General features: G+C 50.1%; 1 protein-coding gene across 1 annotated transcript in view; it reads right to left on the reverse strand.

Annotated features, from left to right (window-relative positions):
* Window positions 1-15,678, reverse strand: part of SLC38A9 (solute carrier family 38 member 9) — a 405,919-nt gene that overhangs the window by 172,388 nt on the left and 217,853 nt on the right. Inside the window, 1 exon segment of the mRNA XM_069222157.1 lies at window positions 5,176-5,283. Within this exon segment, the coding sequence (XP_069078258.1) occupies window positions 5,176-5,283 (108 nt within the window).

Here is a 15,678-nt window from a genome sequence, read left to right on the forward strand (position 1 = left end):
CATTTATACTACAATGCACACCCAAGCTTACCCAAACTTGAGACTAGATCCCTAACACTAAGTGTGTAGTGTACCTGACAGTTTAAATGGTCTTTCCTGTGTGACAGAGTGGTAAGGCAATAGCAAGTGCTTATCCCACGCTGCACCACCAATGCAGGAAGCTGGCCTGGTGTGTGCTGAGCACCTATGGTGTTATGACCGTATACCAGGTCCAGGTATCCCCTATTAGTGAGGTGTAGTCAGTGTCTAGTAAGCCAGGCTCTCCAGAGGTAGCTGTGGATGAGACGCCAAGGCTTATCTAGGAGACATGCAGAGCTCATGCAAAACCACTTATAGTCACACATGAAGGAACCACACAGTGTTACAAAAATTAAGGTACTTTTATTTTAGTGGCACAAATACTAAAATACTGTATAGACAAAACTATACTACTAACAGGTGAGTAAACACGCTATTATATACACCTTAGTAATCAGGAATGGGCATACAAAGCAATAGAAAACAGTGAAATAACAGTAAACAATAGCAAAACTGCGGGTGGGGGAGACCAAACCATTTACTAAAAAAATGGAATGCAAAAGTTCTCTCACCCAGGTAAGTGGAATCTGTAGAGAGGACATGGAGGAACTAGGAACCCCAAAAGTTAAGTACCAGGGTGTTCCCCAGTGACCAACAGAGAAGAGGTAAGTACTTGTTTTTTTTGCAAACCCACAGGTAAACTTTGTAAAAGGAATGTGCAACACCCAAGCAAGGCTGCAAGAAACAGAAGATGGATCCAGACAGAAGAGGACCTGCAAATGAAGGGGACCAAGTCCAGTTCCAATTGGAGTGTCCGGATAGGGCAGGAGCCACTACCCACACTTCTGGAGATGCAGGACCAGGCTAACGGTGAAGACCAGGAGTCAGCTATTCAGCATAGGAGCAGAAGAAGGGTTCCAGAAGTGATGCAGCTAATGCCCCACATCAGAAGAAGAGTTGCAGTCCCTCAGTGGTGTGGAAAAACCAACAACAAGCTTTGGCAAAGGCAAGAGCTGCAGGAGAAGATTTGCAGAGCTGCTGGGGACCGGGAAGGTCCGAGGGGACTCATCCTACAGAGGGGAGACCCAGGCGACCCCCAGCAGTCAGAAGAGCCAGAAGTCGTGCATGCAGCCCCCTCAGGCAGCAGGCACAGGAGTTGCAGTGAGGCCCACTCAGCACACCTGGAGAGGAGTCCCATGTCGCTGGAGCAGCAGGCAGGAGACCACACATTGCAGGGAAGAGTGCTGTAGGTTGGGGCTACACAGAGCCTGAAGGTCCCTTGGAAGACGAGCCAACAAGCCTTGGTAGCTGCAAAAGTTGCGGTGCATAGGGGTACTGTCCTGCAAGAAGAAGCAAAGACTCACCACCTCCAAAGTTGGACAGCTGGGATACGGGATCAAGGAGACCACTCAAGACGACCACCACCTGTGTTGGTGGACCCACGCAGACAGTCGTCGTTGCAGTTGGTGCCTGCGGATGCAGGGGAGTGACTCCTTCACTCCAAGGGAGATTCCTTCTTGCTGCAGACTGAAGACTTGCCGCCCTCAGCAGATGCACAGCCAGGAAAATGTTCCAGTTGTGGAAAGGAGCCGGAGAAACAATGTTGCAGGGCAGAGTCGTCGATGGAGCTGCAGATTGTAGGTCCTGTGAAGTCCAGTTGCAGTTCCAGTTCCAGAATTCAAAGTAAACGTTGCAGAGGAGTCCTGACGGAATCTTACACGTCGAATCGGAGGACCCACCCAAGAAGTAGACCCTAAATAGCCCTAAAAAGGGGGACTGGTCACCTAACAGGGTGACCACCTATCAAGAGGGAGCTGTGATGTCACCTGCCTGACCTGGCCACTCAGATGCTCCCAGAGGCCTCTGCCCATCTTGGATTCAAGATGGCAGAATCAAGTGGTCACCCGGAGGAGCTCTGGGAACCACCCCTGTGGTGGTGATGGACAGGGGAGTGGTTACTCCCCTTTCCATTGTCCAGTTACATGCCAGAGCAGGGACTCGAGATCCCTGAACTGTTGCAGACTGGTTTATGCAAGGAGGGGACCAAATGGGCCCTTCAAAGCATACCAGTGGCTTGGGGAGGGTGTTATCTCCCTCTCCCAAAGGAAATCCTTTGTTCTGCGTTCCTGGGCTTTAGCTGTTTCAGCAGCAGGAGGGCAGAAACCCATCTGTGGGGTGGCAGCAGCGTGGGCTGTCTGGAAAACCTCAGAAAGCTGGCAGGAGCAATGCTGGGGGTCCTCCAAGGAGCCCCCAGAGTACATGGAATCATACAACTAATACTGGCAACAGTATTGGGGTATGATTCCGACATGCTTGATACCAAACATGCCCAGGTTTGGAGTTACCATTATGCAGCTGGGCATAGGTAGTGACCTATGTCCAGTACATGGGTAAAATGGCTTCCCCGCACTCACTAAGTGAAGAAAAATGGGGCTGGAGTTCATGGGGGCACCTCTGCTCATGCAGGGGTGCACTCACACACAGGTGCCTGCACCCTGCCCTCTGGGCTAGGAAGGCCTACCATAGGAGTGACTTATAGTGACCTGGTGCAGTGACCTGAAGTGAAAGGTTGCATGCACCTTTTCACGCAGGCTGCAATGGCAGGCCTGCAGACACATTTTACAAGGGCTCCCATGTGTGGCATAATACATGCTGCAGCCCATGGGGAACCCTTTGTGTCCCAATGCTCCAGGTACCTAGGTACCATACACTAGGGACTTATATGGGGGCACCAGTATGCCAAATGTGGGGTGTGTGAAGTCCGAGCAACCACATGTAGAGGGAGAAAGCACAGTCACTGGCGTCCTGGTTAGCAGGATCCCAGTGAACACAGTCAAAACATACTGATATCAGGCAAAAAGTAGGGGTAACTATGCCAAAGAGAGGGTACTTTCCTACAGGGGTGACTTACCCATAGTGCATGCAGTGTGGAGTGGACAGGACACACAGGAAGTGTGCCATGTCGAGTTTGCATTTTACGTTTGCATCAGGGTACTCAACCTACAATGGCAGTGCTGGGTGTGCCTGAATGCAGGGCCATAGAGGGTGACACAACTAGTGCTGCTGCCCTCAGGGGCCTACCCTAAGTACCGTCTGCCCTGGGTACTACTCAAGTACCATTTACTAGGGACTTATGGGGGCAGCTAAAGGGTCTCCAATTGTGCCAATGTATCACAAGAGTTTAGGTAAAAAGCTCTGGCCCACGGAACTTGGTTAGGAGGGGGCCTGGGCACTAACAACATCTAGGCTACATCACATACCAGGCAAAATGTGGGGGTTAACCATATCAAAAAGAGGCCTTTTCTCACAGAATGGGCATACCTCTTCCCCGTTCTGTCTTGGCCTCCGCACATGTTTCACTAAATAGCTACAACTCCTCTTTGCACTGTCCACTGCCCCAGTGCACCTGAACGGGCTCACCTCTGACCCCCTTTTTGGTAACCTGGGGAACACACCAGAGATGCCCACTTTCCCCACTACTTTTTGCCATCGCAATTGGCAGTGCCATGTGAGCTTAGGCATTGGGTTCACTAATAGAAGGATGGTGGTCTTGATGTACGATGATACATCACCCTCTATGCAATTGACACCTGCAAAAACCTAAATCCTTTGACACACGAGCTGTTGAAATTTGGCGGCTATTCCGGCCTTCAAGTTACCTGGGCCAAATCCATAATCTTCCACCTCGCTGACAGTACACATGACCCCATTTCAGTCTCACACGGCAGTTGAGATGGACCATGCCACTCCTTGCCCCACTTTTGAAGGCTCTATACTTACCCTGCAAGGCGCCTAGAGCTGAGGTTAAAACAGCAGAGTGTGTACAATGGGCATGGGAGGGCTTGAGAATGAGAGCGGGATTATCTTTGCTTTATCCTCCCTCCATCCCACTTGGCAACAACACCATGCTACCAGTGCTATCTGACAAAGGTGCCATCGCTTGCGCTCGCAAATTCAACCTTAGACTGCTATCTGACCTTTATCCTGACGATCAATTACTCCCATATAAAATGGAGCTGGTTAGAGACCCCAGTTGCATAAGCTGCAACAACACTCCGGCTTCCTTTATCCATCTAGCTTGGGAATAAGCGAGGGTAGCATCCTTCAAGACGTTAAAGACACACCCAACACCTGTCGCCGCTTCACTGACATGCTACTTTTGCTGGCCAAACGAGAGTGGCTATGCACTGAGGAAGGAGACCCGCTCCCTCCATCAAAGCACGGCTAAGTGACGTGGTATACTGTACTGCCAGAAACAACTTTCCAATTTCTAGGAAACGATGCCCCAGTGATCTCGCTCTACTGATATCTGGGGGCCCTTTATGTCCTTTCTTTTCAACAGAGACCACAACCTGCCCTCTACAGCTGTAATCGTGGGTGATGAATGCACGGACTGAGGAATGTCCACCTTCCACATCACTGCACCAAGATTCTGTACAGCTGGCCCTGTGCACAATTCCTTGGCCCCTCGCTCCGCTAACTTACTCTTCACAATATGGCTATATAACAGTTTCAATGTGCTTTGATATTTCACAAATGGGTATTTTGGGAGCATGAGATCATGGGAACAATGATCTCATGCTCCCAAAATACCCATTTCAATGTCTATCCTACTGTATGTCTAGCTGTATTGGTTATATCTTTAAGGACTCTATTCACAGTGGCGTGGTTTGCTTTTCCTCTCATTATGGCTCTGTTTGCTTCGACAAATGCAAATAAGGAACTTTAAAAAATAAAATAAAAAAATAAAAAGATTCTGTGGGGCATGAGACTATCAAGTACCATCTGAATTCCAATACACAGTTATCCAATGTGCCACCCTACTTCACTCTTTCCCATTAACACCGGCCCAACTGTAACAAGTATGTCTGAAATCCAGTCACGTGCTACACCCCAGAGGATATGCTGTTTTGTATCTTTCCCAGTGCTTTGGTCATGACCAGTGCTGCTATGTAATAACAGTAGTAATAATAATGGCCTGGTTTAATCTGCATCACAATCTACGTATCACTAAACCTAATTCGCTAACAATTTTCCAAGACTGTGGGAATCCCATTATGACAGGCATATCCCACTTTGTGTTTGTTAAAATATGCCCTGTTTAAATTTGAGCTAAGCATAGGAACACAGAACATCACATTATAATATTCATCTTACCTGGTATATCAAATTTGGAGAGTGACAGCCAGTGAAAATCGAGATGAAATCCTAAATGTGCAACTTTCAATGTCACCAAAAAAACCAAGTAAATAACTGAAACTGTACCTGTAGACAAATCGAAAATATTAGACATTAGTAACAAAAGACATGAAAAACACTTCTACCTCAAAATCAGTAAACCTAATGTATCCTAATAACTGTTTTCCAAGAAAAGGTGAAGGTAGAAGGCTCTGAAGTAGGCTAGACGCATTTCCACACGTTAATATTTCACCAGATGAGGTAGTCTACTAAGGAAATGCGTCCACATTTGGCAATACTGTTGACTGTCAAGTTTCTTGAACTTGTTAGCGTCCTCATGTACCTATATGGTTCATGAAAATCACTTAAAAAAAAATATAACAATCCTCCCCTGCATTATCATTGTGGCATGCTTGCCCACAAAGAGCTCATTCGGAATGCAAGTGCATTCGGGTGGACTTTACTGAAGAAGCTCTTAAGATACTATCCTAAATGAGGTGTATATGTGATACTTGGTTGAAATTGCCTTTAGGTGTACCCTATTTACAGTTCTTTTTATCTTAGGGTCCTATGGCAAGATTAAACATATAGAAGGATGCCTGGAATGCTGTAATTCTCCTGCATCAGTATGTTAATATGTTGCAGCCTATTATAAGTGCCCTTCTGGGTCACAGTCTTCCTCTGAACCATGACGATCCCTGAAATGTTATTTTTTTATAACAACCCTATTCATGCTACTATGACCAGCCTCAACTGTCTACAACATGCATACTTACACTCAAGCATTCATACAAACTGCACTAGGATTTCCAGGTTAGTATCTGCAGATGTAGGAAAATAATGATAAAATTTAACCAGTTAGATATAATACTTTCATCTCATACACTGCAAAGTCAAAGTTGTGATGCACTGCAAACTTTGACTTAGTGCATTCAGTGACACACAATTGAGGTGAGATTTACTGTAAGCAGAAAGGGATCATATCCGATAAATCTAGTATGGCAAAGAACTCAACTTTAGTATGTGTTAAACAATGTAGTTCACAAGGTAAGCATCATGCCCCTATTTACTTGTTCTACACTGTGATCCATGCTTCAAAATACAGTTCTAGATCTGGGACCCCAAGCCCCACTTCCAAAGGAAGGCGCTGCAGGACTGGTAATTTAACCCGCTTATGCGACTGGTCTCCGCACTAGGTCTGCTTCCAGACGGCTCAAAGCACTTAAAAAGGATTTGGCCGGAAACACTAGTAGGACCACAAAGGAACAAAACGGTCGCAGGAGGACCAACGTTTTGGTTATGGCTGTAAACGCATCCAAAAGTCCATGGATTGGCGAAATGAGGTTAGGGCTTTCCTGTGGTTACCATATAGTAAATCTTTGTCCGTGTGGTAGATGTTCACCCCGAGATATCGGAAAATCTCGAAGGACCAGTGGAGACGGCCTCCATCTAGCGAGTCCCTCCGTTCATGTTCAACCCAACACGATGAGAATATACAGGATTTACCCCAGTTCAACCTGAGGCCCGCCAAGTCTTTAAAGCGTGGAAGGAGGGCAAAGAGGGCTGGCAGGGCATAGACATGGTCCGGCAAGTATATGAGAATGTCATCTGCGTACAATGTGACGATATGCCAAGCTGGCCCCACCTTAGTGCCCCACTTCTGCGACTCGTGCAAAGTATAGCTGCCACTGGTTTGATGGTCATAGCAAACAGTACCAGGGATAGAGAACAGCCCTGGCGAGTTCCACTCTCTACAGAGAAGGAACGCAAAATATGTTGCTCGGTGCGAATCCGTGCCCTTGCTGCGGTGTAGAGGAGCTTAGCCCATCCCAAGACGTTCAGGCGCATTCCAAAGATCTCAGTACCTTCAGTAAATAGGACCAGCTCAGCGTGTCAAATGCTTCATCAAAGTCTAAGGAGAACACAACCGGTAGGCCGGCTCCCTTGTCCAGTGTATCCATAATATGACAAGTGCTGGATATTAAAATGTGCTGTTCTTTTGGTACAAGGCCACATTGGTCGGGATGGACAAGGGCATCTATGATAAGGAGCAGTCTGTTGGCGAGGACTTTGCTTAAGATTTTGTAATCAATGTTTAACATTGACAGTGGGCTGTAAGAGCTCACCTCCAGGGGATCCCTACCTGGTTTCAGGATCACCACTATCAGAGCCTCACGAAGGGATTCCGGAAGAGCACCTTGACAGTGTGCCTCATGGTAAACCTTGGGTAAACGAGGAGCAAGAGTGTCTCGGAAGGTTGCGTAATACTCCTCTGGGAACCCGTCAGTATCCGGTGTTTTGCCCCGCATCATTTGCCCTATCGAGTGATTCATTTCCTATATTTAAAGAGGAAAATCTGGAACTTGCAGTTGGAAAGGAGTCAGGGTGGGAAGTATTTCTGCTTGCAGGTAGTCCCAAATTTGACTGGAGGGAGGGGTCCATCAGGGAAGAGTATAAATGTTCACAGTAGTTAGTGAACATCTCATTGATGTCTGATTGGGTGTTTTTTAAGTCTTCCTTAGCATCCTGTATGGCGCCCACTAAAGCTCTAGGGGTCTTTGATCTCAGTAGCCATGCCAAGTTTGTTGCTATAATCCAAATCTGCCAAACGTTTCAGTTACTCCCAGTAGCGGGGAAGCAAGGTCGCCAGTTGTGGGCATGCTGTTGTTTGGTTCGTTATCGTCTCTAGTTCTAGTGAGCGGATCTGTTCTACAAGCTTCAATACATTACGGTGAGAGTTGTCTGTGTTTCCCACGCTGTGGCGACACTGTGCCTCATCATGACAACCTTCATGGCTTTCCATTCTGTTCAACGAGATTCAGTTGATCCTGTGTTCTCAGCGAAGTAAGTGGAAATCTGCATGGCCAACGTTTCCCTATATGCTGTGTCTTGTAGGGCTTCTGTGCTAGGGAGCCGGGAGGTTATGGTGGTGTCTTGTTCTCTCTCAATGAAATGTTAGCTTAAGTGGATTATAGTCTGAGAAGGCCCTACCAAGGTACTTAGAACTGCGTATAAGAGGCCGACACTGAGTATTAGAAAAGAAATAATCCAGGAGAGTGTGTACTTTATGTACTAGGGCATAATATAAATATATTCCCTCTCCTCTGGATGGCTCAGAAGCCATACATCTTGCAAGTCAGATGTTGTAGCCCAGTGCTGGAAGTGCTTTGCTGTGTGTATGCCTGCCGTGCACGGTAATGGGGGTACTGAGCAATCCCAGTCAGTATTATGTATAAATTAAAGTCATAACCCCGGGACTTATGGTGCGAGTAAAAGGGTTGGCAAAAGGGTATATTAAAAAACGCCTTGGGCATTATTGGGCGCATAGAGGGAAATCAAGTAAAAGTGTTGTCCATCTAGGGCACCCTCCACTATTACATACCGGCCTTCAGTATCAATCAAGACCCTTCATTTCACAAAGGGGACATCTGGGGCGATCCAAATAAGGAGTCTTCGGGCGTACGCTAACTACCCCGTACCATACACCTGCCCACTCCACCTTCTATTAACTTTGTCCTCCTCTCCCATAGTGAGGTGTATCTCTTGGAGACATGCAAACTGAATATGCCGATGTCTAAGATTGGCATAGATCTTATGTCTCCAAGCTGTGGTGCCTATACCGCGGATATTCCACGTGAGGGCATTAAGGCCCTCATTATGACCTTGGTGGTAAATCCCACTTACCGCCATGCTGACTGCTGCCAACATACCGCAGCGGATTACAGCCACCCATATTATGACCCACACATAGCAATCCGTCACTATACAGCCACACACACAAGCCCGCCAGACCAAAGGTCAGTGATAAACTGACAGTACCAAAACCCACACCATTACACCAACAGAACTACTCCCACAGCATTGTGACCCACGAATCACCGCAGCGGACATTCAATGGCACTAAACCATTGGCGGTACATACCACCACGCTAAAAATACACACACACTAACAAAACTACACCACATTTGACAATTCAAACTACACATACCTGACACACATACACACACCACACCCACACACCACTATAAAACACACACCCACAACCTTTTACCATTATGAACAAGTGCCACAAGAGAGAAAGCAAGACCACAGACGCACACACCACCATCACCTACACACCATGCATGCACCCCACATCACTCACCCCAACACAGCACCCAACACACCCTCACCAGTCACACTACACCCATGGCACCGCAACAACACCCCAGGTTCTCTGAGGAGGAGCTAAGGGTCATGGTGGAGGAAATCATCCTGGTAGAGCCACAGCTATTCGGATCACAGGTGCAGCAGACGTCCATTGCAAGGAAGATGGAGCTATGGCGGAGAATCATGGACAGGGTCAACGCCATGGGACAACACCCCAGAAAAAGGGATGACATCAGGAAGAGGTGAAACGACCTACGGGGGAAGGTATGTTCCACAGCAGCAAGACACCAAATAGCTGTACAGAGGACTGGCGGTGGTCCCCTACCTCCTCCCCCACAACTAACAACATGGGAGGAGCAAGTCTTGGCGATCATGCATCCTGAAGGGCCTGGCAGGAGGAGGACTGGACTCTGGTAAGTCACATTTCTATTACTATCACCCCCACTCCCACCTGCATGTCATCACAAACCCCCACCCCTACCCTCACTCCTATCACTTCACCACCTCCCACATTCCCCACCATCACAACCCACTCATCCCAATACCAAGCCCTGAATGTAACACCAATGCATGGACAACACCCACGGACCTGCATGGACACCCATCACTAAAGCATGCACTTTAGAGAGAATCACCTAGCCCACAAAATTACTACTCACACAAGGCAAAGCTGCCAGGGCAATAACATCCATACAGGGCAACACCCCCACCCAACGTCACCGGTGAGAAGGTGCCAGCAACTTCCAGTCCACCCACAGAAGAGGCCCACAGTAATGACAGCAGCTCTGGAAGCCTGGTTCTGGATGACCAACCTGGCCGATCAGGGATCTCTGGACAGTCGGTTACACAGACACAGTCCCATACCATCACAGAGCCTCCCCCTCAGTAAACACCACCACAGTACCCACCCAGGGGGCCCATACCTCTGTCCCCAGGACACGTCAATCAGCAGTGTGTCCACCACTACAGGGACCCCAGGCCACCCCACAAACACAGGACGATCAGGGACCTGGGGTCAGTGGCAGTGGGCACACAGTTCAGGGGACAGAGGCACAGGACAACAGGGAAGCTGGGAGGACTGCTGTGCGACAGGGGGGAGGACAGGCCCAGGGAACCCACTCTCCAGGAGGCACCTGCCAACATCCTGGGAGCATACCACCATTCCCAGGACATGATGGGCCAGATACTGGACAAGTTGCAGGAGGGACAGTACCTGGGGATCAGGGAGGACTTGAAGGACATCCACACCACCCTGGTCACCATTGCAGGGGTGCTGGCTGACATGGCCAACAGCATGAGGGAGGTAGTGGCACACCACCGGTCCCCTGACACTAGCCAAACCGATGAACAGCCTTCCACCTCCGCTGCCACTAGTGGACAGGAGGCCCCACCACAGGACCAATAGGCCATCAGCACCCCACCCCGGCAGAAGAAGAACCACCCCACAAGCGGTCCCTGCGATGCAGGCAGAAGCCAGAGAACATTGCCAAGACCCGCCAGGAAATAGGACTCTCCTGAATGTCACCCTTGTGTCCCACTCTGTCACCATGTCCACCTTGAACTGCCATTGCTCCCCTTCCCCTGGTCCCTTGAACAGTGCACCTGTGATACAAACAGACTGGACTCCATCCTGGATTTGCCCCCATTATCAGCCCAGCCCATTGCACATCCTCCTCTGATCATTAGCACTTAAACACCATTTGAAAAAATAAATGTATGGAGTCTGTCAAATCATTTAACCATGTATTTGTTTAAAAAGCTTTAAACACTACAATACAACTGTACAGTATTATATGCATAGGAATGACCTGTAGCCGGCTGCAGTCAACACCACCAGGAGCGATAGTGGGACACAAATATCTGAAAATAGAGATGCCTAAGGGTACAGTAAGTGGGCATAGTTTTGAAAATTAGGCTGCCAGTGACAATGTCATATACAAAACTGGAAATGTAAAGTGTAATTACATAGTCTTACCTGTGTGTCATTGGAAGTACTGTCTTATAATAGCACTTCTGTTGTCGTCATCCTCATCCTCTGCCTCCTCATCTTCACTGTCCACAGGGTCCACTGCTGCCACACGCCCATCTCCAGCTTCATCCTCCTGCAGAAAAGGCACCTGGCGACGTAAGGCAAGGTTGTGCAACATACAGCATGCCACGATGATCTGGCACACCTTTTTGGATGAGTAGTACAGGGATCCACCTGTTAGATGGAGGCAAAGAAACCTGGCCTTCAGTAGGCCGAATGTCCTTTCAATTATTATTCTTTTTCGCCCATGTGCCTCATTGTAACTTTCCTCTGCCCTTGTCCTGGGATTCCTCACAGGGGTCAGTAGCCATGAGAGGCTGGGGTAACCATTCACCTGAAAATATCAAGGGACAACTGTTAGACACACTAACCCTTAGGGCCCACACCATATCCATACACCAACATCAACCGAGTGGGAACCAGGGCTCACCTATTAGCCAAACCCTGTGCCTCTGGAGTTGAGCCATCACATATGGGATGCTGCTATTCATTAGGAGAAAGGAATCATGTAGAGACACAGGATACTTTGCATTGACATGGGAGATGTACTGGTCCACCAGGCAGACTATCTGCACATTCATGGAGTGAAAGCTCTTTCGATTTCTGAACACCTGTTCATTTCTCTGGGGGGGGTTTACAAATGCAATATGTGTACCATAAATAGCCCCAATAATGTTGGGGATATGTCCCATTGCATAGAAATCAGCTTTCACTGTGGCCAAATCCTCTACCTGTGGGAAAACAATGTAGCTGCGCATGTGTTTAATCAGGGCAGACAACACTCTGGTCAGCACTATTGACACTCCTGCTGCCAAGCCCACTGACACTTGGATGGAGCCACTTGACAGGAAATGGAGCACAGATAGGACTTGCACAAGAGGGGGGACCCCAGCGCCAACGCCGTCACGCCCTCACAGGATCTGTGCGAATCCCTCGCCACTTTCTTCCATCGCAAGATTAGCGACCTCCACGACAGCTTCGGACACCAGACCCAACCAAACACCACCGAACCGGCATCCACGGCCATCACCCTCAACAACTGGTCCCACATCAACACGGAAGAAACCAAATCCATCATGAACTCTATCCACTCCGGCGCCCCTTCGGACCCCTGCCCGCACTTCATCTTTAACAAAGCCGACGACATCATCGCCCCGCACCTCCAGACCGTCATCAACTCTTCTTTTTCTTCTGCTACCTTCCCCGAATGCTGGAAACACGCCGAAGTCAACGCCCTACTAAAGAAACCTACGGCTGACCCGAGCGACCTGAAAAACGTCCGCCCCATCTCTCTTCTGCCTTTCCCAGCCAAAGTAATAGAGAAGACCGTCAACAAACAGCTGACCACCTTCCTGGAAGACAACAACCTGCTCGACCCCTCACAAACCGGATTCCGAACCAACTACAGCACTGAAACCGCCCTCATCTCAGTCACTGACGACATCAGAACCCTGATGGACAACGGTGAAACAGTCGCCCTCATTCTGCTCGACCTCTCGGCTGCCTTTGACACGTCTGTCACCGCACCCTAATCACCCGCCTCCGCTCCACCGGAATCCAAGGCCAGGCCCTGGACTGGATCGCCTCCTTCCTCTCAAACCGTTCCCAAAGAGTTTACCTCCCTCCGTTTCGCTCAGAACCCACCGAGATCATCTGCGGCGTACCCCTAGGCTCATCACTCAGCCCGACACTCTTCAATGTCTACATGAGCCCCCTCACCAACATCGTACGCAAGCACGACATCATCATCACCTCCTACGCCGACGACACCCAACTTATACCCTCCCTCACCAAGGACCCCGCCAGCGCCAAGACCAACCTACAAGAGGGTATGAAGGACGTCGCAGATTGGATGAGGCTCAGCCGCCTAAAGCTGAACTCTGAAAAAACGGAAGTTCTCATCCTCGGCAACACCCCATCCGCCTGGGACGACTCCTGGTGGCCAACGGCCCTCGGCACCGCACCGAACCCCACAGACCACGCCCGCAACCTCGGCTTCATCTTGGACCCTCTTCTCACCATGACCAAGCAAGTCAACGCCGTGTCCTCCGCCTGCTTCCTCACCCTCCGCATGCTCCGCAAGATCTTCCGCTGGATCCCCGCCGACACCAGAAAAACCGTGACCCACACCCTCGTCACGAGCCGCCTGGACTACGGCAACACCCTCTACGCCGGGACCACAGCCAAACTCCAAAATCGCCTGCAACGCATTCAAAACGCCTCGGCCCGCCTCATCCTCGACATACCCCGCAGCAGCCACATCTCCGCACACCTGAGACACCTGCACTGGCTCCCAGTCAGCAAAAGGATCACCTTCCGACTTCTCACCCACGCACACAAAGCCCTCCACGACAAGGGACCGGAATACCTCAACAGACGCCTCAGCTTCTACGTCCCCACCCGCCTCCTCCCCTCCTCTGGCCTCGCACTCGCTGCTGTCCCTCGCATCCGCCGCTCCACGGCGGGTGGGAGATCTTTCTCCTTCCTGGCGGCCAAGATCTGGAACTCCCTCCCCACCAGCCTCAGGACCACCCAGGACCACTCCGCTTTCCGGAGACTCCTAAAGACCTGGCTGTTCGAGCAGCGATAACCCCCCCTTTTTCCCCTAGCGCCTTGAGACCCGCACGGGTGAGTAGCGCGCTTTATAAATGTTAATGATTTGATTTGATTTGATTTGATTTGATCCCGGTGGGCTGACGGATAGCAGATATCAGGTCAGGTTCCAATTGGGCACACAGCTCTGCAATTGTGTCCCTGTCCAGTCTATAAGTGAGGATAATGTGCCTGTCCTCCATTGTTGCCAAATCCACCAGGGCCCTGTACACGGGGGATGTCTCCATCTCGGATTCATCCACAGCGGTTGCAGTCTAGGGGGCAAACGGTGAGTAGCTGGCCAGTATCCCATATTTCATAACACTACACTGCACTGCATGTTGTGACTGTAACACAAGATTGTTGTATAGGCCCAAATGGTGCATATGTGTACTGTGACGCAGTTAGGTGCCATGGCCTGCCCTCCCCACTGAAATGGCATCTGCCTGTCCTGTATGGAGTGACATGTGGAAATGAGGTAATTCCGCTGACGTTGTGCGCCGTTGTCGCAGGAGGACGAAAACCGCTGTGCAACTCCTCATTCGATCCCATTGGGCCCTATGGGTTACAATGGCCAATGGTGATGTACGCTGGCGGTGACGGTACGCACCGCCACGGACGTGACCGCCATTTTCTATCTGTTCACCCACTTGCTAAATGACCTTCAACAGGAGAGGACCTACACTGCAAGCTCTGCTGTGACCTGTGTCTGGAACCGACCAATGCTCGTGTGACTGGGGAAAGGGCCCCTGCCTTCACCGCTGCGGAGTTGGAGAGACTGGTGGATGGGGTCCTGTCCCAGTACCGAATGCTGTATGGGCCTCCAGACCAACAGGTGAGTACACTGTGAGTACGATGCATGGGGGCATGAATGCATGGAGTGCTGTGAGCAAGGCCTCGTGTAAGGTGGGGGTGGAAGGGTCCTGGGCAGCGTGCTGCATGTATGGTGGGCAATGTCTGTGCGTATGGGTTTGGGAGGGCTATGGTGGGACATGAGTTTAACAGGCAGGACGGTCTGACTGATACCTTTTTTCTATGTGTATTTTTCCGCAGGTCAGCGCCTATCAGAAAAAGGCTATATGGCGTGCCATCGCCAAGGACGTGCGGACCCTGGGGGTCTATGCAGGCGGAGCACCCACTGTCGGAAACGGTGGGAGGACCTGAGACGCTGGCCAAGGAAGATGGCGGAGGCCCAGCTGGGGATGGCCTCCCAACGAGGAAGGGGTGCCCGTCGAACCCTGACCCCACTGATGGCCCGCATACTGGCGGTGGTCTATCCGGAGCTGGATGGGCACTTGAGGACATCACAGCAGCCACAAGGGGCTGATTATAGTTTCCAAATATACTACTTGCGCGAGGTGGGGTGGTGTCCGGGTGGGGGATGTGGGCCTGTGGGTGCCCCTAGGCCAGGCCGGACATTGCAGGATAGGTCCCATGTTGGGCAGGGTATGATGTGAACAACCTCCAACCAAGCTAGTAAGCATCCACTACTGGGCAGGGGTCTGTGGGTCTCTGGTATGCTGTTAGTGGCCTTAGGTATTACTGTCCATGGGCTGGTGACTAGCATTGTGACTGGTAGTGCATTGCCTAATGAATAGGGCTGTTCCTGTTTGTGTATCCTGTGTGTGTATGTGTGTCGTGTACGCCAACGGTAGTGTTGGAGCAGCCACGGACCTAGTGTATCCTTTGTCTCTCCTCCCCCCCTTTTTGT

Source organism: Pleurodeles waltl, chromosome 1_1 (assembly GCF_031143425.1).
Source record: "Pleurodeles waltl isolate 20211129_DDA chromosome 1_1, aPleWal1.hap1.20221129, whole genome shotgun sequence".
Classification (NCBI taxonomy): domain Eukaryota; kingdom Metazoa; phylum Chordata; class Amphibia; order Caudata; family Salamandridae; genus Pleurodeles; species Pleurodeles waltl.